This window comes from Cuculus canorus, chromosome 7, assembly GCF_017976375.1.
Source record: "Cuculus canorus isolate bCucCan1 chromosome 7, bCucCan1.pri, whole genome shotgun sequence".
Taxonomy (NCBI): domain Eukaryota; kingdom Metazoa; phylum Chordata; class Aves; order Cuculiformes; family Cuculidae; genus Cuculus; species Cuculus canorus.
In genome coordinates this window covers 16,462,455-16,488,063 of record NC_071407.1, presented here as the reverse complement: position 1 = coordinate 16,488,063, position 25,609 = coordinate 16,462,455, and the positions used below count along the sequence as shown (strand labels likewise).

The window sequence follows — 25,609 nt, the reverse complement described above, 5'->3', positions numbered from 1 at the left end:
TAGCTTGTACTCTCTTATCTTCTCCTTAAAGGGTTCTTTTTGCTGTATAGACTTTTGTTTGGTGGTATAACTTGCAAAGTGAAAACTTATCCCTGTTTATGCCAGAAGAGCTCTTTTGAAGAACTGCATCAGGATTGTCCTCAGCTGTGCTAACTTTTAAGTGTCTGTTTGGGGGCTTCCTCATCTTCCTTTGTGGAACATTCAGTCCTGAACGTTCCTCATAAAGGAAGAAAATGCCTTCTGCTCCCAGTATGACTCTGCACTGACTTGCTTATTTTGCTTCTTCTAGAGGCAGTTACTTCAGATTTGTTTGTTACACTTTAACTAATTCATAACTGTAAGTTTTGTGTGATAGGTAAAGTAACAGCAACTTATAGAGTGTTCCGATACTGCCCTGAAAGTGTGCAATAAGGCAGATATGTATTTGTAATAAAGAAATTGGATTTGATTCTCAGATTCCTCAAATGATGGTATTCGTCGTATCCAGTAAAAACCTAGATTGTTTTCGATGTGTGAAACAGATTTGTGGAGTAGTTTCTAACTTGATTGTTGATATTCCCATTGTATTCTGGAGGGAATATCTTCAGGATATTATACTACACATAGACTAGATTTAAAGCTGAAAGCGAAACCTTAATTAGTTTTAAGCTCCCGCATGACTTTATTGCAGGATTAGAGGTCTGAGAGCTCCTGTATTTTTTTGATAACTTTATTTACATCAGCATGGCGCTCACACAGAGCCACAGGCACGGCTTAGAAGAGCCAGATAAGAAGTTGCCAGAAATTCCTCCTCCACCATGTGCCCTCTTTTTATACCCCATATCTTTCACCGGCTTTTTATACATACATCTCTTGCACGTTTCTTCCCTCATGCCGATAACTCTTTCCTCCTGACATATTTATTTTCATTTTTCCTCCTCTCATAATTTTTCTCTTTTCAAATATTTTTTCCTCTCCCCTTCACCCCCAGCCCCACATTTTCTTCTCACCTCAGAAGGGAGAAGCAGTTTGCCCCCTCACCTGGTTTCTTTTTAACATTTGTTTTTTTCTAACTCCCCACAAGAAAAAAGGGATCTGCAGGTTTGGCAGTTGCTGTCCACTGGAACCAGTAAGGCCCAGCCTACTGACAACCGGAGCAAGGAAGACTCAGCCTGGAGAATAAGCAAATGCTACTGGTTGATAACAGCATGGAAACTGTTGCTTTTTGTTTGCATACACATTTTAAATAAACTGTTGTTCACAGCTAGGGAGTCCTATCTCCTTCCTAAGCTCCATACGAAGGACACATTCCTTCTTTCCACAGCACTGAGTAGAATCGAAATCACAAATGATGTTCGTGTGTCTGCCTTTCTGGATGCCTCATGTGAGACTTCTTAAGAAGGAACTGACCATCAGAAGCTTTAACCACTGGTCCTGGTGCACTGGTTGTAGCAATGCACCCCAGATTTGAATCATAATACATCACTGATGGCTTTTGCACATGAAAAAACCTCTGCAGCTTGCTAGCAGTTACTCTAGATGCAAATAAACAGGAAAGGATCCTGATGGTGCTTAGGGCTCGTTGTAGATCATTTACCTTTTGCCCCAGCTGAGAGAAAAATAGTCACATGGAAACCTTTCTAGCCCTTCTTTCGATAACTGTTTATCCTTCACACAAAAATAAATCAGCTGTATATGTACTGCAGGTTTCTATGTATAAACTTAGCTGTACTCCTATGTTGTAGTTTTCTGCTGGAGCTGATCCCTCTTTTTCCCAAGCCCTTCTTGGGAGCCAGCCTTCTGCATAGAGTTCATCTGAGCTTTCTTCCAGCACTTCCCAGGAGCCACCTGAACATACCTCAGGGAAAGCTGGCCCCATGCCTTCATCACCTGATAAAAATGAGGCCGCCAATTAAATCACAACTTGAGGACAGCAACAGAAAGGGAAGTTCAATAGTTACATATATTAAAACTCTTACAACTCCTTCAAATAATTTTATGCTACTTCCAGATTTTCTGTATCCTTGTGTTCTTCTTCAGGATTTCAGAATCAGGGCAGTGGGAAACCAACTCCGTCCATCTGTCTTGCTTTCTATTGCTCTGTGATAGAACAACAGCTATTTCTAGGTTTGCTGAGAAGATGCACAGAAGAGGCCAGTAAGATTTTATGGCATTTTTGTAGAACAGTGAAATAAATAAGAGAATAAGTCTTGAGAGGTTTTGTGTAATTTTTATGAGTGCTGCTGTAATACAATATTCGGTTAAAAAACAAGAAGCATTTAATTCACTTGCATTCTCCACCATGTGAATCAATTAGTGATTGACTACTACAGATGCAAATATGCAGTGATGACTCAGCTGTGGAATTTGAGATAAATGTCAGTAACAGTTTGTAATGTATCATGTGGTCTTAGCTCTGCCTAATTCCATTAGGAACAATAAGGCAGAAAGCCTTATACTAAATTCTAAAAAAAAAAATAATTAATATATAAACTTAATTTTGGCTATTTTCATACAGTCACCTCAAAGCCATTTGTGGAAACATCACATTTATTAATTTTGTTTGAAAAGAAGAATCCAACAGTTACAAAAGTGATGTTTATTTTGTCCGATAACAGGAATTAATCCATCTGACTGTATCGAAACAGCGCTACAGACTGGGGGAGGAATGGCTGGAGAGCTGCACGGAAGAGAAGGACCTGGGGGTGCTGGTTGACAGCCGACTGAACATGAGCCAGCAGTGTGCCCAGGTGGCCAAGAAGGCCAACGGCATCTTGGCTTGTATCAGAAATGGGGTCACCAGCAGGTCCAGGGAGGTTATTCTCCCTCTGTACTCGGCACTGGTGAGACCGCACCTCGAGTACTGTGTTCAGTTCTGGACCCCTCACCACAAGAAGGATGTTGAGGCTCTGGAGCGTGTCCAGAGAAGAGCAACGAAGCTGGTGAGGGGGCTGGAGAACAAGTCGTACGAGGAGCGGCTGAGAGAGCTGGGTTTGTTTAGCCTGGAGAAGAGGAGGCTGAGGGGACACCTTATTACTCTCTACAACTACCTGAAAGGAGGTTGTGGAGAGGAGGGAGCTGGCCTCTTCTCCCAAGTGACAGGGGACAGGACAAGAGGGAATGGCCTGAAGCTCCGTCAGGGGAGGTTCAGGTTGGATATCAGAAAAAAATTCTTCACAGTAAGAGTCATTGGGTACTGGAACAGGCTGCCCAGGGAGGTGGTCGAGTCGCCTTCCCTGGAGGTGTTTAAGGAACGGGTGGATGAAGTGCTTAGGGACATGGTTTAGGAAGTGTTAGGAATGGTTGGACTCGATGATCCAATGGGTCCTTTCCAACCTTGTGATTCTGTGATTCTGTGAAACCCTCAGAGGGTCCTGCAGGAACTGACTGAGGACTGGTAACAGCTACGGCTGATCCTAACTCCTGATGGCACACTTCTCTTTCCACTGAGCTCTCCAGTGCAGTTGCTTTCCAGCTGTCCAGGGCATCCTAGCATCCCTACTCTGAAGTAACAAAGGATTGTTTGTAGGTTCACTTTAATCCTAAAAAACATAATTCAAACCCCAAAGAAAAAATATGAGAGGCAAGTGTTTGCTCTTTATTCACTTTATGAATACTGCATACAGAGCATAAAAACCCTCCCAAATGCTTGTAATACCAGTCCTTACTTCTTAGCTCCCTACTGGAGAATACTGGAGGGGGGATTATTTGCTGTGTTTTTAAAGAATCTGGCTGTACAGTAGCAAATCTTCCTTGTCTCCAAATAAAGGAGCTGAGAAATATTCACAGCTTATCCCCGATTTAAAAAAAAAAAAAAAAAAAAAAAAAAGTGAAGAAATAAATGCCTTTTCTTAACATTTAGAGCTCAGCTCCACAACTCGTTTATATCTAGAGAGCTTCATTCCTGAGACCACATCAATGAGTGTGGGAATGTAAGGGCAGATTACAAGGAGGATTGTAAATGCACCCAAGTGACTTGCAGCTGGAGTGTAGGAAAAAAAATATATGGTAGTAAACCCTGTTTAAGTCTTGTGTGCTTGACAAGCAGAACCTCTGTATTGGGATAACATAGGCCTGCAATAAACCTGGAGGCACCCTCGTGAACATGCTCAAGATTATTGCACTGCTGTGGGAAAGATCAAAGCACAGTGGAAAACTACACCTGTGTGAATCCTTGCTATACAGCCAGACCCAGCAGGTTCAGCAATATTCTCCTGCAAAGACTGAGCTCCATGGTGTCTGTGCTCCTGTTTGCGTGCCTCTGCCCAGGTGCTACTTCGGAGATACCCTGGTTTGCAAGGTAATGGAAATAAATTTACTCTTTGCATTTCATCTGTGGTTTTGTGGTTGTTCCTGCATCCTGCCTGTGCTGGCTCACACGATGAGGCTCCTAATCGGAGACTGAATGGGAAATACAATTCACTAGCTGCTATGAAAACGAGAAAACTATTTACTTTGCACAATGAATAAAGCCAAAGTTGTTCCACTAGTTGCAAAGACAATGAAGCATTTGCAGAGTAGAATTTATATCCACAGAATGCTTGGATTTTGGAAACTTTTTGCATGCATTACAAAACAACAGGAGTTGCCAGATGTTCCGCTTACCAGATCTAGTCCTTATTTAGTAGCTATAGAACCATGAATTCAGAAATTTTTTTATGCTGTTAGTTAAAAGGCAAAAGCAATCTGTGGGTTCTGGCTATGAACACTATGAAGGTTTTTGCAGTTTCCTAGTGCAGACCTCCAACCTCTTTCTTGTTTTATGCTTTACAGCTATACTGTTTTTGAGGCAGTTTCTTAGCTGCATGACTTAAGTATCTAGAAATCATTTTAATTGTGTATTTTAATATCATGGTCTGGCTTTATCCTTATTCACTGTGATCCCTTTAAAAGTATTAATTTATGAACATTTAATAATAATGAAAAGTGTATAGTTTTTAATTTACCCAAATATTGCATTAATACTGTTTTCCATCCTATGAATTAAGATTTCCACAGTAGGAGCTGTTGGTGCTACTGAGCAGCCGGCACAAATTTCGTTACTCTTTAACTGCACTGCCTTCTTGAGATCCACTGAACTGGGAGTCCAGAGGAGACCCTCCAATACTTGACTCCTACAAGTAACCTACTCGAAGAAGTCATTCTATTCTAATTACATTACTCTGCTATGCTGTAAAAACGCGTATAAAATAGAAGTGAGAATAAGACAGATGCAACTGACAAACAGGAGGGTGTAAGTACACAGGCACTAGTGATCTTGGCCAAGTGAGACAGGCAAGACAATGATATGTGAGGTACCTCATTTGGAAGTGCTGCTGAGAAAATTGTGAAGTTGCCTGCACTGGGCTATTCTGAAACATATATAACCTATGGGATCAGGAAAAAATATGCAATCAGAATGGGATATTCCGATTACTGAAAAGCAAGACTGACAGAGTATCCAAACTCCATTCATGCTTTTAGCAATCTGGGAAAAATTCTGCTATGAAAAAAAGAATGCAGCTAGGTCAGTTCTGTCAATGGTATGGAAAATCTGGAACTAAACTGCAATGCTACGGAGACTGTTAGCAATAATTCCAACTGTTATTTTCAAATTAAAGAATGATGTGGACATAACTTTACTTCATTCGTTTCATAGTATTTTTTCTACAATGTTAATGCTAGTTACCTCATAGTGCAGTATTTTATTATGTCTTCTGCATCCAGAAACTACATACATTTTAAAGAAACGTAAAACAAAAGACACAACTACAGTCACTTGGAAAGTTGTTTGTTTTAAGGTATGGGGTTCCAATTCCACTGAAAGGAAGGACTACTTTAATTCCATGTGTACCGAGACCTTGTCTCCAACTACACATAACAAATACACACTAATAAATTTCAAGAACCAAACATCAGTAGAAGCTAATCTTACAATAGAGACCAGTTCTCTACTACTGAAATTTGCATTTTCCTAATTTGCTAAAAAAAAAAAAAATATTGGTCCACATACAAAGTAAAATGGGTAAAAGTATGTCTAATCTGAGCAAGCATCATCCTTTTTATTCAGTTCCAGTTGTAGCGCTGTCTTGGAAGTAAACCATAATGTGTTCTCTCTTCCTTTTCAGCTCCATAATCTAATGGCAGGCCATAATTGTAGTCAACTGTTACAACTGGTAATCTTTTGCTTTGTTCCATCTCTCTGGTAGTTTCACCTTGAACAGGTTTTCTTTCATAGTCTACTGAACTATCTTCTTGGTGTACAGATGAAGATGGATGCGTTGTTCGCGAAGAATATGGTGCAAATCTGTGTTTTCCTCTATTAAATTCACCTGAGGGATGTATTCTTCTATTCCCTTCAGGACAATTTGGTCGATTACTGTAAGAAGAACAAATATGAACAGTGAAATCCTTAGAAAGAAAATGATTGATTTATTATTGGTGGCCACCATTAGAAATTAAACTTGTGTAAACTTGGAAGAACTATTCAGATCCTCATTCTTGTGTTTACCTCCTAAAATTAAAATCATCTCTACTGGATGTTGCAAACCTGTTTATATTAATTTTACAGTACTAGTAATTAAAGTTACAGCTCTCTATAGTAAGTAATTCTGCTAGAAGACATTTTGTTTCAAGTGCTGTTTCTAACTAAAATTCCTTGCTTATTCAGGGTTTCTTTACTTAGGGGCCACTTCTGTTCCAAAGCCAATGTTTTAATTTTGGTGAATACTATGTAACAGCGTATCTCCAGTACATAGTCTCAATAGGCAATAATATACTTTGGATTTGTATCTCTAAATATTTTAATTATTTATTCTTCTGCCACAGAAGAATCACTCTCCTACAAAATACATATGGAAGAATCTAAAAATGCATATACAACATATACACCTTTTGCTTTGGATTCTCTGTACTCTCAAGTACTTTATGTTACAAAGTAAGTGGTGTATAAAGTCAATTCAGAACAATCTTAGTAATTTTAAAATCTTCTCCCTCACTGAACCATAGATTAATTTAGACTGGGAAGGATCTCTAGAAGTACCTAGGGCCACTCTTTCAAAGTAGATCTGATTAGATGAGTTTGTGTAGGGGCCGTGTCCAGCTGAGTTCTGAATATCTCAAAGGATGGGGATTTCAGATTTGCTCTGGGCAACCTGTTTCAGTGTCTGACCATCCATCACAGTAAAGTTCATTAGCTTGTTTTACACAGCAGCTAAGAGTTCAATATAGCTTCTCTATTTTGCTTTTTTGCTTATTGACAATAGCTTTTAGTATTTTCGTAGTACATCAGCTTGAACTGTGTTTATCATGCCTATAGCTTTCCTTAGGGACTCTGAAACCATTTCATAATCACAACGAAACTCAACATAGATGGACCACAAATTAGTCACATTATTTGCTCAGTGTTCACATTCAATGGTTTAAACTGTATTTAAGCAAAAATATTAGTATCAATTTTTACACTGTGCAGTTAATTTGTATTTTTTAGCTGGGAAACTGTGGGGATAACAGCATAAAGGTAAATCAGAAAACAATATGTGAAATCTGATATTTACCTATAACTTCTGTTAAAGTCATCATTACTAGACCCATAATCTCTGTGAAGTGAAGGAGATGAGGAGAAATGAGGTTCTGGTACATTTTCATGGGAAGAAAAAGATTGACTTCTGCAAATAACCAAAAGAACCGCATGGTAAGAAGAGCAGAAATGGCTGTAAGCTTTTGAATAACATGTATTTATCAAATAAGGCAAAAATATTTTTACTTTTAATTAAAATTTACTTAAAATATTTAATAAAAATTATATTAATTGTAATAATTTAACACCTCAAGGTGGTACACTTCATTGTAATGATAGACTACTCTGTTTCACCTCTACAATGGAAGAGATTAAACTAAACTTCACTAGTCCAAGGAACATCTGAAACATGGTATGAAAAATATTTTGACATATGTCAGAATCCAATAGGTTTACTAATAACCAATATGTGTATTTTGGAGAATATGATGCAAGTTCGGAAGCAAAGACATTCCCAACAAATAATGAACTCATGAAGTAAACAAATGCAAGTCAAACTTCCTTTGTAGCCTGTTTATGTCTGTTTAGCTGAGGACATAAATAAAATTTCATATCCTCTTCTGTGTTGAGGATTGCTTTTTAGATGTAATTTTCTATACAAAGCAAAGTGGGACAAAGCTTTGTTTCATGCTGACTCTGAAAAGGTAAAGGAAACACATAAGCTTAAATTTAAAGAAGCACAACCTTCTAATTTAGGAAACACTGGCTTCCAAAGCTGCATCACTCCAGTCTTACATCAAAGCCTTCCGTAAGTATAATCTTATGGGATTATATTATTACATATAATCCCATCTGTATATGATTTTAAGGGGATGATTAATTGATTTCAGATTTATTCTAAAAATAAATTAATTTGAAATAGAATTTAAAAGTGCTGAGGTCTGCAATTTTATTCTCTAATACTGGTCTTACAGCTCAAGGATGTTTACCTGTCTGAACACCATTCACGTGGCAAGTCATTGTCACCTGGATGATCACGAAAAGGTCTTGACCTTTGTCCATGACCTTTACTAACATAATCAAAATCTTTTAACTGAGCCTCTTCCTGTACGACATCATAAGGCTGATGGTCATGAAAAGGTCTGTGCCTTTGTCCAGGGCCTTTATTATCATAATCTTTTAGTTGCACCTCTGTTTTTAATTCAGTGCGTGGCTGGTGATCATTGAAAGGTCTCAACCTCTGCCCATGACCCCTATTAACAAATTCAAGATCTCCCATTTGCATCTGTGGCTGTAAGTCATCATGTGACTGATAGTCATGGAAAGATCTCACTCTTTGGCCAGGACCTTTGCTGACACAATCTAACTCTTTCAACTGGATCTGAGCCTGAAATTCATCACGAGATTGATGGTCATGAAACAGTCTTCGTCTCCGGCCACGGCCTCTGCTACCAAAATCAAAATCCTTTGACTGCCTGTCTTCCTGCAAATCACTGTGGGATGGATGGTCAGGAAAAGATCTCTGCCTCTGTCCACGGCCTCTGTTAAATTCAGTGCCCCTTGATTGTCCCTCTGCCTGTAAATCATCATGAAACTGGCGTCCATGGAAAGGCCTCAACCTTTGTCCAGGTCCCTCGTTACTGAATTCTAGGTCCTTCGGGGGCAGGTCTTCTTGAGAATCATCATAAAACTCGTGATCAGGAAAGGGTCTTCGCCTCTGTCCCTGTCCTCTATTGTAGTCCCAATTTCTTGTCTGCATTGGTGCTCTTAAATCATCTTGAGTCTGATGGTCATGAAATGGTCTTCGTCTTTGTCCAAGTCCCTTATTAATAAAATCGAAATCTCTTAACTGTATCTGTCCTTGCAAATCATTGTGAGAGTGGTCATCATAAATTCTTAATCTTTTCCCAGACCTGTAAAGAAGTTTTCGTCTTAAATATAACATCATACTTATAAGTGCTGCAAGTCATTAATGAAAACAAATTTTTTAACTAGGAATTGTTACGAAAGACATTGCAAGTAAAATATATACATATCAAAGATGCTTAGAATCCAAACTGGAAGATTATAAAACTTTCAGTGTCATAGTAGAGGCTGTGACAAACATTCAACTGTGATCCTATAGTGCTTCTTAAACAGCCAAACCCAGTGACTCCAATTATTTGAAAATAATTGCAGAGTACTGTAGAGTAATAAAGTAGTACAGGCAAAGTAAAGCTCTAAATTTTTCCAAGTGAACTAATTACTTATGGATTTCTAATAGCGCACATTCCCTTTCTTTCCTTTCTCTTTTCACTGTTTCATCAAATTCTGTAAATATATTTTGCCTGAGTAGACTATAATCATAACATCTCTTTAAATTAGAGTATCTATAGAATTTTCTGAATAAGAAACAACCATCTTTCCCACTGTGGTGTTTTTTTACTTTTAAATCTATGTTTCAGCCTATTACCCCTGAAAATCTTCATTTGGGAACCGTTCTATAGGTCCTTCCACTGCATGTGGTGGAGGAATGATATCTTCATCTGAATCCCAAACATCCATTCCGAGGTTACTAAGAACAACAAAAACATCTCTTGTTAGTTTCCTTTTTTAAAATACACTATTCATACAGAAAAAAAACCCACATAAAATTGTTCAGTTTGAAATGAGTGAACGTTTTGTACATTAAGTTAACCTTACAGACATTTATAACTTTTCAAATTTTAACCTTGTAAATTTATTTTGGGAAGGGCTGCAGGAAAAGCAAAGAGAATACCTAAACTTCCTAAGCTTGGAACAACATCCTAAAGGATATGAGACAAGCACCATACCTATTAAAAAAATCTGACACAGGACTAACTTAATCATGCACAGACTATAAAACAATGACAGAAGTAAACAAAACAGAATTAAATTAAACTAAAAAGACTCAAATCAGTCAGGTCCTATTTTAAAATGAATTTACTGCTCTAAGATATCATAGGCACAAATAACTTAGGAAGATATAAAGATAAGCTCTTTTTAGGTGAATATAATAAGCATAAAATTCATACACAACAGGGATACAACTCATGTGAACAGAGAAGCTGAGAACAACTTTCCACTTCATGTAGTTTTCCACATACTTTTTTATTCTTAAAACTGTTCCACCTTTTTTTTTTTTTTTTCCCCCAAATATCTGGTTCTACCACACCAACAAAAGCAGGCAGATCATAGAGCTATAAAGAAATGTTTGAAGTAGCTCCTTTCAGCTTAAAATGAGAGAATACAGACTCAGTACACTTGCACAGTATGATGAAACCCTACCAATATTCAACAGTAGTTGTCAGAACAAAAAATCTTTTGTACCATATGAATTCAGAAGGTGAACGAAGGAAGTACACTGCATCGTGTTATTCATATTGGAAGTCTTACAATGTGTGTGTAGTTGCATATTAAAGGCTTGAGATGGAATTAATTTTGGCTTATGACTGGAACTGAACTTTTCAAAATACCACTACCAGTTTCAAAATACTGGAAAAATCTTAACCATACAACTAAAAGCTTTTTTTTACCTTCTCATTGGTTGTGTTCTGAGATCTGTGAGATACACAAGACCATCCATGTGATGACCTCTAGCATCACCAAAAGCTAAAGGAAAAAAGATACAAGTCTAATGAAATGTGCTGAAACTGAGCCACAAAAATGTGAACGGTTATGTTTCTGTTCACCACTGGATGCTGCATGTGAAACAATTCTAAATTGATATTAAGTACTTCGATAAGCTGGCATCATTGAAGCATTTTTTTTTTTTAATTTTTTTTTTTCAGAACAACTGAAACTAGCATTGGTAGCAACTCAAGACTGGAAACTCTTCAAAGCAAAAGGGAAAATATTTTAAGCAGCTGAAACATACTCCTACTACGCTGTCAATTTGCTAATGCTCAAGCCTTGCCTGGAACAGAATCAACAGTCAGAAAAATGTTCTATGGAAGCCAGTGCATTAAATAACGGTAAGGATACTAAAACAGAATTGTAGTATTTGTGACTAGAGTTGTAGTAATTGTGAACTACAACCTGATATGTGCCTCAGTTCAAACTATAAATACCTTGGATTGCTGCCTCTGGATCCCAGCCTTCAACATCTATAAGATATCTGAAGAAAAATATTATCAGATTACCATCTCAAAGAGATTACAGATTAAAATAAGAACACTATCAATGATGTCTGTTTTTATACAACCCTTACCTACATATAAGGTAGCCTGTTCTATTAATTCCATTAGTACAGTGAACGCCAATGAGTTTCTCTATCAAAAAGGAAAACAAAGTCTTTACTAGTTCAGAAAGTGAAATTACTAAAAAATTGGTGCAAGCAAAATTACCATTTTGCTTTTTGGTTACCATTTACCATTTCCTGCATTTTCCCATAGGAATTTTCTGACCCATTTTTTGAACTGTAGGATAGTAGCATTATCAGGGACTTCAAGTCCAATAGTATAAAGTTTCTTGTACTGCACGCTTTTAGGTAAATCCTAGCAACAAGAAGGAAAAAAAGAAAGGTAAAAAGTCTTGCATTAACAAAAAAAAATCTTGAACAGTGCCTACAATAATCTAAACGAAACACAGTAGCTCAAAGGCTGAATAGAAAATTAAACCAATCTTGACACAATTCTATAGAGACACGCTCTCAGAAGCTACCATTTACATTTCCACTTTAAAGACCTAATCTCAAACGAAGAACAGTTTCTACACAAGACTTGTTCATCCCTGGTAATAAAGCAGCATATCAACTAGAGAAAGCAGATTCTTGTAATTCCGTTCTACCACATTTTACAATCATCAGCAATATTTGTCCTTCTCACTCACAATTATATATCTATATACTCACATATTCACTCCTTTAATGCTTACAGCCCATGTACATTCAAAGATTAACATTCAGTTATAACACCGCTACTTCTACTTTTCAATAAGAGCCTGATAAATCACAGTTGTTTGGACCACACCGGTAGAGAATGTGAAGTTAATAAGGTAATTTAAAAATGTACGCTTGCTTAGTGGATTCCACTGAAAATCAATTAAAAAAAAGACTCTATGAATAAATGAGAATGTCTTCAGGGCACAGACTGTAAGTCTTCTGCATCTTTTCTGTGGTGCCTGGCACCAAAGTCTTTATCCATTACTCTGAGATACCAGAAGATGAATAAGCCACAAATGCAACTAGCTGGGAGGAGTTATCTCCTCTGTGATAAAGCATTTAGTTCCTACTGGAGACACAAAATAAGTCTAGATGGCTCACTAGTCTATACCAATTCACGGTAAGCAAATGTGTAAATGCTTAAAAACAAAGGTTGCAGTAACTATTTTGTTTTGTTATTTTGCTTACATTACCTTAACTTCATAGTATCGTGTGGTATATGTTAAATCAATAATTAATCCAAGCTCCACATTTTGGGCTTTCATTGCAGCAATCAAGTCTTTTGGTGTAAATTTCTGTGATGGGGTAAGCCTCTGGTTAATTGCCTACAATGAAAATGGAAAAGATTTCCCTTTTAAGTTCTAATAACAAGACATTTGTAATATTCAGATGTTTTAATTAGGACTAGGAAACATCATTCAAAAGGGTTGTTTACAGTATCTGAACCATATCCATGTATTATGCAGATAAAAAATGAAAAGGAATCAAATAAAAAAGAAAGCAGGTATTTGTTGTCTATTCCTATTCAGATGAACAATCAAGGAAATGTGTTAGATCTTCCACTTGTAGGATATTAACAAACATCACTAAAACAAGCATTAATTTGATAGATACAATAACCTTGCAAAATGCAGCATAACTATACTTATTTTTAAGTAACTGAACGTCAGTAAAAAACAATACACCACAAAACCGCGATCCCTTTTCCCCAAAACATACTTTGTCTTGCACAAAAACACAAAAATAACAGTATATTTAACATAAAATATTAGAAGTTGTCATACAAGATTTCATTTATTCTAAAGGTTTTGAATTTCTCCCCACAAATTATTTGCAGACATTTTATCCTTGCTTCATCTCTTGGCAAAATGTACTTGCATGTAATTTAGCAGTGGGAAATATTAAGTAAGATTAAAATATGGTGACTAAGAAAGCTGCATGTTGCTGGCTAATGAATAATTAATTTAATTGGACAGAAACAGTGGGAAAAATGTTTACTCACCCTACTGTTGCTGTATTTTTTGAAATGTGTTCTTCATTCGAGATATGATAATGCCTCATATACACAAGACTGCATTTTCTCTGAACAGTGTGCTTGTCCGTTGTGACATCCTTTTGACAAAGGCTCAGCCACAACTAATAAAGACAGTGGCAAGGATGCAGCAGCCCCAACCACCTCTCAGTTTGTCAATGAGAAATTCAAGCAGATTGGACTCAGAAGTAGTGGAAAGGAAGGCAGCCACAGACCACATACCTCTTAGAGCCACAGATGGTATAAGGCAACTAACCATTCCTTCTTTGACTGTACCGATTATAATCTAAGATGCTAGCAAGCACTTATCTCGAGTCTGGAAACAGAGATAGGAAACCAAATTAAAGAATAAAGAGCAGGACAGTCCTGTCAAAATTGGCATGTGATTAGGAAGCTTGAGCTAAAATGAGTAGGGTAGAGAGCATATAGAAGTACTCAGTCCTACGTATTTCATGTACCGGTGGTGCACTGCTGAAAAATAGTGGAAGTTGAGGTTGAAACAAAATGAACATAGGTCAGTTATTGCTATTCAGCAGCGACTTCTAGTAAAATCTGAAACTGAACTTACTAACTTTGAGGTTAAATGATGGCAAATCTCCTAAAGGTCTCTGGTAGAACATTAAAGATTTTTTTCTTTTACTATGTGAAGTCACAAACTGAGGTGGAACACAGTTTACAAAAATAAGGTCTCTCTAAACATACTGCTAAATTGAGCAGTTAAATGTGTTACAAAAGACTATTTTTAATTTTCTGAAAAACTCCTGTTGAGTATTCAGTTTAGGTGTTTAACTGGACTTTGAGAATGTGAGAAACTTGTATCAATTCTAAAACCTTTCTAGTGGCATGGGAAAGAATATGCCCAGTCCTTACTATGCTATGATGTTACTATTAGCATCACAATGATTATCTGAAAGGAAGGACAGAAAATCCTTCCAAGTAAACCCATGATCTTAAAGCCTTTACTACCAGCACAACTGCTAAAACAACAACCTTTGAGTCTTAAAATACTGAAAATATGTTTTTTCCTTTTAGGTAAAATCACCAATCATCAGTTTCCTAATAGGTAGCAAAGAGGGAAACTGCTGCATATTTAAGAGGCCTGTTTCACCAATTCAATAACAGGACTTCTGACAGACATCGACCAATCAGTTCTTCAGCATTTCCAAATGGGCTTACTGACCTCCACGGTTGTGGCAAAGACATCACGGTTTAGCCAGTCATGCATTTTATGTGTATTCTGCCACAAAGTCCATGAGCTTCAAGGTCAGTCTCTGGCAGATTTGTCATATCTGTATCTTACACTGATGAGACTGGGCAAACTGATAGGACAGAAATGTTATAGGTTTTGCTTTCTTGGGTACCAGACTTTAGATCTGGCCAAGTTCAAAAACAGCTTCAGAAAACAGGGATCTGTGCCCCAGTGAGATCTGCAGGCCTGGGAGTTAGCAACACGCTGGAGTAGAATGCCTGCTTGTGATACATTGCTGTAAACGTTCTTTGAGCATGTCTGCCCTTTTTATGATCTCTGGTGGAATCCCTTACAGACCATCACAGGAGCTACAGGGAAAGAGTGCAGTTAACAATGAAATATCTTCCTCTGAAATCCTGACTGGCAGGGACAGGGAAATGGAAATACAGGCATTGAAAAAATCCTGCCTATAATAGTGCACCTATGCAAAAAAATTGGTGTTGGATCAAGTGGAATTACAGGAGCTGATGATGCAAGAAATCCTCTCTCAAATACCCTAATGACAAAGAATCTGATTATAAATATACTGAATTTTATATACACTACTACATGTGTCCACTGTCTCAGTCTTTGGTAGAAAGGCTCATGGCTACACTCCACCAGTATGGAGAACATGACCCATGTCAAGCATGAGACCTCTGGTGTCAAAAGAACCAAACCATCATACTAAACATGTAAAAGCAGCTGCAGGAAGCAAACCCTGCAAGCCTTGCACCTCAGTCGTAGCTGATGAAAGTGAACTGAATGGTGACAAAAATCATAATAGGCACTAATAAACCAGAAGAACCATTTTTAAAAAATATTAATACTAGAGTGCAATCTGTAGGCAACAGCTTAGACAGAATATTTACTATTAACGGCAACAGTTATGTCTAGCCACTGAACTTTAAAAGAGCTCAGAAACTTTTAATTCCTGTGTATCTGGAGCAAGAACTTGTAAGAGTTAATTTCTCCAGCACTTGTGTTAATTTATACAGAAGGGCAAATTTGTCCCATTTGCCCTAACTTGCCCAAATTTTCCCTATGCCTCAATCCACTGAAGAACTGAACAATCAAAAAAAGACAGCCTCCACATTTTCTATTGTCAGACAGAATTAAAGGATCTGACTCGGTGCACTTAATGGATTAGGATGGTACTCCATGTTAGTAAGAATCTAAAGGAAGTACTAACATATTAATAAAAGACATCTAGGAAGACTTTTTTAAATTCCTCCAGATCACAGAGCTTTTTGCTTATGAAATTGGTAATCCGAATCTATAATTGTGAAAGTACTGCAATGTCTGGTATCCTTTAATGAGTGCTCAATTTCTGTAAAATTATATTTTGACTTACACTGCTCAGATTGTTATTCACATCGCAACCCCTTCCATGTGATTTTCTTACAACAGTCATGAAAAGATTTTAAATAAGACAATCAATTTAGGCCACTTAATAGTGATCAAATTCATCGTGCTGACTGATTAGGGATTTTATGATTTTAAAAAGATAAACAAAAAGTGTAACACCAAATAAAAATTTTACAAGAAAGAGAAATAATATAACATATTACGTAAAAAAAACCCAGCAGTAGATGACTGGAATGGTTAAATCTGAATAAACTGGTTTTTTCATAGAACTTTCCTGAAGTTTGCATGAATAGCCATTACTTTTACACTGTATCTAACAGAGCCAATTTGTAGTTACTTTTTATACATACCCCTTTTAAAGGTACTTTGAATGCAATAAATCTGGTTCCTGCTATAGGCTGTCCAACTGGTGTCAAACTCCGCCACCTGTAACGAAACAAATATTTATTTTTAAATATTTTCAAATTACATGATTCAACAGAAGGCATTTGCAGATTCAGGTGAAACTTTTTTTTTTTAAATAATATTTCCTCTTAGGAGTAAATCTTTCATAGAACAAAGCAGATAAAATTTATGCTCTTTTAAAGTTATAATAAGTTACTTCAAACTATGTGAATGAAGCATCTTACAAATATCAGGCAAATCTGTTGCTACATTTCACATAGTTTGAATATGATAGTTATTTCAAGATTCTCCAAGCAGAAAGGTATTAGTCATCCTTTTTTCTTTTTCTGTGACAGGCCATATCATCTATGTGCACATTATATTAAGATCTAGATTTCCAAACAACAGGATCCAATGGTTCCTAAAATTTCTTGGCCACAAAAGCAAGCACGAGTTTGAAACAATGACCAATTAAATCCTGATATGTAAGAGAAACCTTTTTAAAAATCCGTTTTCCATTAGTAACCTGCCTGTTTCACCAAGAAACTAAGATCTTTTGAAAAGAGCTATAAACATTAGTTATTACATAGTTGAATAAAACTAATAGATTAGCATTATTTGGCGATAAAAGAAATGGGGAGTTGCCCAAACACTGCTAGAAGAATATCAAAAGAATATTGCTACTGAGCAGGGCAGAAAATTATTTAACACACTACACAGCTTAAAGATATTTTTATTGTTTGCAAGGCTAAATTCAGGAGCCATAATAAAACCAGTATTTTTAATCTGTAGAGCGCTACCATGAAGAAAATACTTCTTAGAGATAACGTGCACTATTATTCTCATTATGCAGCAGAATTATGTCACCAATTCTGCAATTATTCCATGAAGTGGTTTCAAGGTATTGTCATGACATCTGAACACAGTCTTTTTCCTTACTTCTCCCTCAAATTCCAAAAAATTCCTCCCCTCAAAATGGTAGGACAGTATTTACCAACAAGTAGCAACAATTTAAGCAAAGTAGGTGGGTAAGGTTCAACAGATTAAAAAGTATTCTTATATTATAGTTTGTGGAAATTTTTCAACTTGGCTACATCCAACACCTTTAAAAAGTTATCATAAGTTCACATCAATCATTTAATCGACCATGAAATGCAAAGTTTATTTTTATTAAAAAAATCAAAGCTTCTAGATTTTGCAAATGTGTTTACTTTGTAATATGCTTCTTTTCAAATAAACATTCTTCACTGCATTTTCTCTAGGTACTTTGAAAAATACAGAAAATATTTCATCACACCAAAACTTTGCAAAAAATCACCTACTAATATGAAGATTTGTTACATCACTCAAAACACTCATAATTCCAAACCCACAAAGAACTAGTGTTCTTTTCATAGAAGAATTTAGGACTTCTATTTTTTCTCCTTCTATGAGGACCAACTATGTCTATGACCTCAGAAGATGCAGCTGGATGACTTAAAATCAACATGGCCTTTTGCATTTTCAGCTTGCACCTCAACTATTAAAACAGAAAACATTTTCATACGGGTCTTTAACACTGGTGCCTATTCACTTACTGATTTTTCTGAATTAATATTTAAATTAATACCTCCTTTTAAAAGGGAGCATCCAACAGCTTCTAAATTCCTTTCTAGTTTTCACAAAACCACATAATTTATGAAATAAACTGAATATTCTATTTTGAAATATTATAACCACGGAGTATTTTGCTTTGTTCACAGTTCCCAACTTTGTACCTCATAACTGCAATGAAGGAACAAAACCAGTCTCTTACTTCATATATTCCCTTATCTTAGGACAGTTGCACACAGGGGCAGAAAAAGCATGTTCTCAATCAGTGGAGTTTGAAAAGTATTGGTCAAAAAATTACACATTGTGTATTATGGAAGAAAAGTGTTCTAACTTGAGAAGTCTTCCCAAGTGAATTTTCAAAAGCTTGTAAACTTTGGAGACTGGTAGTTGCACACTAGCTGTAAAATAGGACAACAAAAACCTGAGACTATGTTTCATTTATCCTAGTTTGTTAGGTGAATTATATATATATATAAATTAAGATCATAAACAGTGTAAGTGGATCAAAATATTTTATTACTGAAGCTAACAAAACCCACAGCATAATGAAATATCTTAGTTGCAAGAAGCGCTCAGTTAAAGAAACAAAACCTACAGAAAGACTGTGAAATCCACCCTGTGCACAGTTTAATTTTATCTCATTCACTTCATCTTAGAAAGGTACTGAATGCTGTGAACCGTATTTAGATGTGTATTTAATCTGAAACACTGCTAAAATTAATGACAAAGTCAGGTTTAACGCTAGCTCTTGCATCTTGCTCATTTTAATAACTCTGGAAATTACATGTCTTTATTTAAAACAAGGAAATACTCTTTCTGCTTTTGTTCCTAAACTTCCAAATAGAACTAGAAAACAGGCTGTACCTAGAGATATAGAACCTAGTGCAGCAAATGCTGTTATAGAAATAAAACAAACAAGAATACAGTATTTTTTCTTCAACCTAGTCCAATTACTTTTCGGTGTTAGGTCTACCAATAAAATGTACAAAATGCTTTAAGAAAGTAGTATTTAATCTGATAGCCAGACATATTCTCATACACATATTTAGACACATTCTGAAGGAAGGCAGAAGTAAAAAAAATACGAACCACAAAAGACCAATTCTCTTCTGTAGTAAGAAAATTTAAAAGATGCCATAAATTAGAAATTCAGATATTTTTAAACCTGCTTTCTCTTGGAAAACTATGAGTGGAAATCTACCATGATTCCCATAATTATGAGCCAATAAGAAATGTTCCAAAAAAAAGGCTTAAAAATGTTACTTTCTTTAATTATCAACATAACAAAGAATTTGTAAAAATTCTGAACTTTTTTTCAGAGTAAGGGATTGACAGAACAATGCAACAGGATTACACAGATTGTTGTCATACCCTAATAAACTTGGGGGGTTATTCTCCTGTTTTTAAAGCTGTTTAAACCCTCACACAAAAAAAGCTGCAAAAGCAGCAAGAAACTCAAAAGCTGCTGACAGCTCTATGGTAGAACATGAGCAGAAGGCACCCTTCATCAAAAATATGAAGGGTGTGTGTCCCATGTTATCTTTAAAATTATAGTTAAAAGGCAAATTTCAGCATACTCCCTGCAGAACTAAAAGCTATCTCAAATTAAAACCAGCAGATTGAAATTAAGTACTTCAGAGAGAGTAGCAGTTTAATAAAAAGTGACATATCACATGATACATTTTCAATCACAGCTTTATTTTTCTAAGTTTTCAAACAGGCAACCAATCCACACACTACATGCAGATCAAGATCTGAATAAATAACTGAATAAATGAACTAATTATTTTACTTTTACCTTTCACAGTTTCCACTTCCCTATCATGTTTTGTCTCCATTACTCCCCAACTACCACCACAAATTAAAACGCAGGCAATATCTGAAGCAATGCTTGACATTTCAAGGGTTTCTACAACTCTGGAGCCTCTCATGAACATCTATGACTATGACGCAGTTATAAGTTTAGAACTTACATGTGAAAGTGAATGCCAAAACATTCAAAAAGGATAATTTTGTAACTGTAGAGAAACTCAAGTCTGAAACACAGTCAGTTGTAGCAAGATCATTTAAAAATACTACTTGGAACCTCCTCTCCTTTTTTGTCTATTGGTACTGCATGATATACACAAAGCTTTATTTTCCAAGTGGCTTCCATACCTCTATGGACACCAGATTCTGTTGAAGAAAAGATAGCTCTATAAAGAACAGAGCACATTGTCAAAACAGAGCACATACTGAACAGGTCCAAAGAGGAAGGGAGGGAATATATCTTTTAATCATCCGTAACTACATAATTTCTCACTTTGCTTTTCTTCAGCTCCTGCAGGTGGGTTACAAATAAGTCATAGCTTGTAAAAAAATAGTGTGGATGTAAAGCATGGGAGAAAAGTTTCCTTATTATGCCTGGAAGTAATTGCATAGCTTTGTACTTGTGTATTTTAACTCAAAATATGGGCCTTTCAAGTTTTATAGCAAAGCTATCATTACCGAGGTATTACAAGAAGTAATTTCTCTCCATTCCACATTTTTAAATGCAAATGCTCTAAGCCTGATGGTATGAAGCACTTTTACTTTACAAATAAACTCTCACCTTATGGTAACCTTTTTCTCCCATCCATCCTTGAACATGCACAATCAGTTATGCCATAGACTTCAACATTCCTGTCTAAATGAAAATGCTGATGCTTTTAAGTCCGCACAAAAATAATTCAGTTAAATAACTATGTTTATGGTATATAGGCGGAAATAAGTTGGCTTTGCCTTTATTATACCCCCTCCTGGTATTTTTTCATACCACTCAAGAGAAACGAGCAAAAAGATGACATTTCTGAAGATGCTTTTCAGAACTGAACTCGAGTCTGTGAAATTATACTCACAGCAGGATTTTGGATGCTGATACACAAACATGTATAAATCCATAAAAACATCACAGTACTCTATGACTCTTATGTAACTTGAACTTCTTTTACTGGCTGGTTCTCCACTAAAATATTGCAATACACAGCTACTGGAGGACAACAGCATTTCAGACACTGAAGAATCAGAACTTGTATACGGTGGAAACTGCAGTGCAAGGGGTCACTTGAATCCCTCTTACAGAGACGTCTCACTTTACTACAAAATTACTTCTCTAGCACTTCTTTCAAGGATTGAGACTGCAATGGGCACTGTACACCTTAGCTCTGCTCCAAGATATCACTGGGAAAAGGGAGAAATGCTTTTTGCTATGAAGGAATACATTAAGTCTTATTTCCAGCACACCTCCTCCCCTCATTGCTAGAGCAAAGACTGTGCAAATAGCATCAGATCAAATATTCAGGGCTAGGGCTGAGTGACATAGGGATACAGAACAAGAATGGGCCAAGAAGGTACAAGACTAGCAGTGCAGATCCAGTGGCAACACTCACAATCAATACCACTTTAGTATTACTTTAGGTGCCAAGTACGCTCAAAGTGCTGATGTCTGGCATGGTTGTGCAGTGCTACAGCAGAGCCCCTACCATAAAGGCAACTTTAATTACACTGCAAAGACACTATTGCAAAGTGACAGTACGTAACTGGCCAGTTAAAAATCGCTATTTCTTGTTTAGTTGTGCTATTCCTAGCTACTTATAACTGAAATCTCAAGTTTATTGTATTGCTTTAATTAGCATAACGGAATCTGGATGAAAACTGCTAAGAACTGTATAAAGGATTTCAGCCAGTAACAGAAAGAATCTTAAAAAATGTCTATATGTAGGGTGACTTTCTTACACTTTCTACAGTGTTTCTCATGCAGTATCATTAAAACCAGTTACTGTTAGATTCATTGCTATTACAATACTGTGATATGATTCAGGTTGTACTTCCATAATACGCTACCATCTTGACTGGTCCTTATGCTATAGTGTACCACAATCTCACTCCTGCCAACAACTACTTCTGGGGGCAGTATAGTACACGTGCAGGATCACCTACTGCAAAATTAGATTTCCATAAGTCCTCTTCCAGGGTTCATTGCTTATTTTTTTTTTTTTCCCTCCTGATGAAGTAAACTAACTCACATACACATGGTAATTCACATCATGCTGTTCTAGCACAGAGATGACATTGGGAGATTTACAATTCCTTAAACTCTCTTACTGCCCAAACCCCAATACTGTGAATGTCTAGCCTGCTTTGTTAATAGGATCGAAAGGTAAGTATCTGGAGAAGCTGAAAGCACTTCAGTACCATGAGCTTTCTCAGATGGTAACACTAACTTTCTAATCAATTACTCCACCACAGGTGTTTCTCTCCTTAAAAGATACGCAGGTATTAGCTTCCAATTACAGAAGCTGAAAGTATAGTCCACTGCTTCTTCCATACTTCAGAGAAGAAATGCACATAGCCTGAAAGCTGCACCAGTACAAATACAAAGGGAAAAAAGAAGGGAGAAATGAGCACCCAGTTCTCAAAGTCTTACCAATAATTGTGTGGAAAAAGCAAGGAGGACAGTGATTCTTTCAGGCTTGCCGCGTTACTGCTTACAAACTTAACCGACTTTAGCTCAACTTTTAACTGAAATTTGATAGAAACTTTCAGAGCAGACATGCTTAAATGGGTTTTTAAAAATTTTATTCCAACTTTAATCCCCGGGTTTTTCAGCTACAAGAAAAGCTTCAAAGTTTCTTGAAGTTATTTTGTTAAACTTTGTTCATCTTTTGTTTCTATTTATTGCTTTTAAACCTATGTATTTTGCGGGAAAACATGCTTTTTTTTATTTATTGCTCCTCCTAAGAATGTTTTTAATAAACTTATTTAACACTTCCCTTGAAACTGAGATGTCAACCTTCCCTCAAATAACGTATAGATTGTAAGTTATTGTCCCATTACAGCATGCTTTTATATCTCAGCACACTGTTCTGAGAAATTTGTACCAATGGCAGCAGTAACACACATGGGCTAAACTTTTAAGCTTGGACTACCTGTTTTTTTTCTCTCAGTAGAGCTGGATAATAGAACTCTGTTTTACATGTGATCATTCTGTGCTTTCCATATGCACTCCCAGTCAAGTCATCAGAAAGCCTGTAGAGTGCATTTGGGGTTTTTTTATTATTATTTTTGATGATAAAAATATTTTTGTTGTCCTCTTGTTACAAACAGAAATGCAGGATGTTTCTGGATCTGAAGCCACGAAAATATTCCTTGATCACTCTCATGCAACCACCTGCTCCCATCTTAACAGCTCTTCCACCACTCCTGGCAGCAAACATCTGAGTAGTCAGAATGGACTACTCTCCCATTTGGCCAGTAAGTATGCACCTGTGGGTAAGAAGGGTACGAAGAAGGGACTGTGTTTGGCTGATGAAGGAGAAGTGTTCACAGACAGGCTGCAGCATTATACTCACCTGGGGGATGAAGGGCTGAGTTGTTCCTGTTTTGGAGAAGATACCTACCTCACCTGGCTGTAGGTGGTGCAGGTGCTTGCAGCAAGAAAGTGCTGGGGCAGTCAGCGCCCCTTTCTCTGTGGGCAGGACTGTGCCTGCTCCTGCCTCTTACTTAGAGTGAGGGATACTTACCCATCGGGAATAGTATTCTTCTTTACCATGCTGAAAAGCAGGAGCAGGCAGAACAGGAGACAGCGGTGAAAGTGGGCACTGCAGCAAAGGAGAGAGAACCGCGCAGTTAACACGGTGCTAACCTCTTTCTCCATCAGTGGGCCTTTTCACTGGGCTGACTCTCAAGAAAAATAAACGGAGCAGTCAGCTGGGGCTCGAGGCCAGCCTGACCAAGTTCTGCATCTTGCAAGCTAGCCTATTTTCTCCACTATTACTGTACGACAGGAGGGAAAGACAACAACTCACCTCTCCTCTCGAGGAGATCAAAGGAGAGAGGAGAGGCAGGAGGTTTCTCTCTAACTCTAGCAGCAGGGATGACGATCTTCCCGTGGCTCGGAGCAGCCTATCTTGCCCTTGCGCTCCCACAGCCACAACTCTCGCCTCAACGAGAAGCTCCAGGCAGCTGCAAGAGGCGAGGCCGGCACCTCAGCGAGGGAAGGACCTTCCCCTGCCCCTCTCTCTAACCCAGGCGGGTGCGATCCCGCGGGATGCTGGGCACCCTCACAGCCCGGTCGCCCCCGCGGGACCAGGGCGGGGAGGAGGAGAGCCAGGGGAGCTCGCCCATCGCCGCCGCCGTGCTGGAGGCTGCCAGGCTCCCTCCTCGGGACTGGGAGCGCCGGGCAGGACCGGCGGAGCCGGGGGGGGGAGGAACAGAGAGCGGGGCAGGGTGGGAGGCGGCAGCCCGGCTGCGGGCTTTGGGAGCAGGGGAGGTGCCGGCAAGGCGGGGAGCACCGCGGATGCGGGCGGCCCGTACCCTGACACGATTTCCCGTGCAGAGGAAGGTTGGTGCGACTCAGAACGTTCCCGAACGGGGCTCGACTGCGCCTGCGCGGCACACGGCCAGCTTGCCGGGACGGGATGGGTGGGAATTGCGCCTGCTCCTCGGGAGAGCGAGCGCGCGTGCGCGACGGGACCCGAACTCATCCCTTCCCCCGCCCCACCCGACTTGGCCCGCCCGCCTGCGCGTGCGCTCGGCCTGGGGTGCGCTGCGCCTGCGCGGCGGGAGCCTCTGGGCGTGCGCGTGACCGGCAGGGCTGGGCGGGAGTGGCGCTGTGGGCCGAGGGGATGCTTAGCCGTGGCTGGTAGGGGCGTGCAGTTCCGCCCCGTGCCCGTGCTCCTGCTCCCGTCCCGGCTTCTGCCCGTTTTCCTGCCCGTGCGCCGGCTGCAGCCCCAGCTCGTGTCCCAGCTCCTGCCACAAGTCCCGGCTCTTTGCTGGGTGAGGGAAGCGGCGGCGGTTTGTGTCAGGCGCGCTGCGCTCGGTGCCGGTGCAGGCGCGGAGCTGTGCCCGGTGTGTCCGTTAGCGAGAAGGGCTGGGAGCGGCTGCCCCGTCTGACCGAGCGGTGCGCTGCGTCCCCGGCCGCGTCTTTCCTCTCGCCACGGGCGGTGGCTGCCGCGCTCGGCGCTTCCTCCGTAACTTAATTAACGCACGAATGTTGTGAAGCGGTAGGAGCGTTCTTGCGCTTCCCATTCACTTTGTTTTTTTGTAACAGAAGCTGCCAAAGATAAATTTCAGAGTTGAAGTCCTTTGCTTCATAGTTAATAAGCCTGCGTAGTAATTACAGAACTGCAACATGGTGTGAAGTCACTGTGCTGGTATTGGAGACACAGAACAACTTTATTTTTGTTTTCTCTAAACTCCTAACATTTCTGGGATGAGTATTACAGAATTCAGCAGTTGTGTGTGTGTGCGTTTGGTTTTTTAAGTTAATATACTTGAGAAAAAAACCCCAACTACAACTCCTGAATACGCTTTAGTCTTTTATTGCTTCTTTCCATTTCACTCTTC

General features: G+C 38.5%; 1 protein-coding gene across 1 annotated transcript; it reads right to left on the bottom strand.

The window, feature by feature from the left end:
• Positions 1–3,804: 3,804 nt before the first annotated feature.
• Positions 3,805–25,242, bottom strand: LOC104067855 (uncharacterized; the record flags this gene model as incomplete). Its single annotated transcript, XM_054071559.1, has 12 exons — positions 3,805–6,337; positions 7,515–7,625; positions 8,467–9,390; positions 9,930–10,031; positions 11,014–11,089; positions 11,548–11,594; positions 11,688–11,775; positions 11,850–11,973; positions 12,833–12,964; positions 16,618–16,693; positions 23,785–23,862; positions 24,578–25,242. Coding segments are annotated over 12 exons (2,736 nt in total), but the record flags the coding sequence as incomplete, so codon positions are not given.
• Between the last annotated feature and the right edge of the window lie 367 nt (positions 25,243–25,609).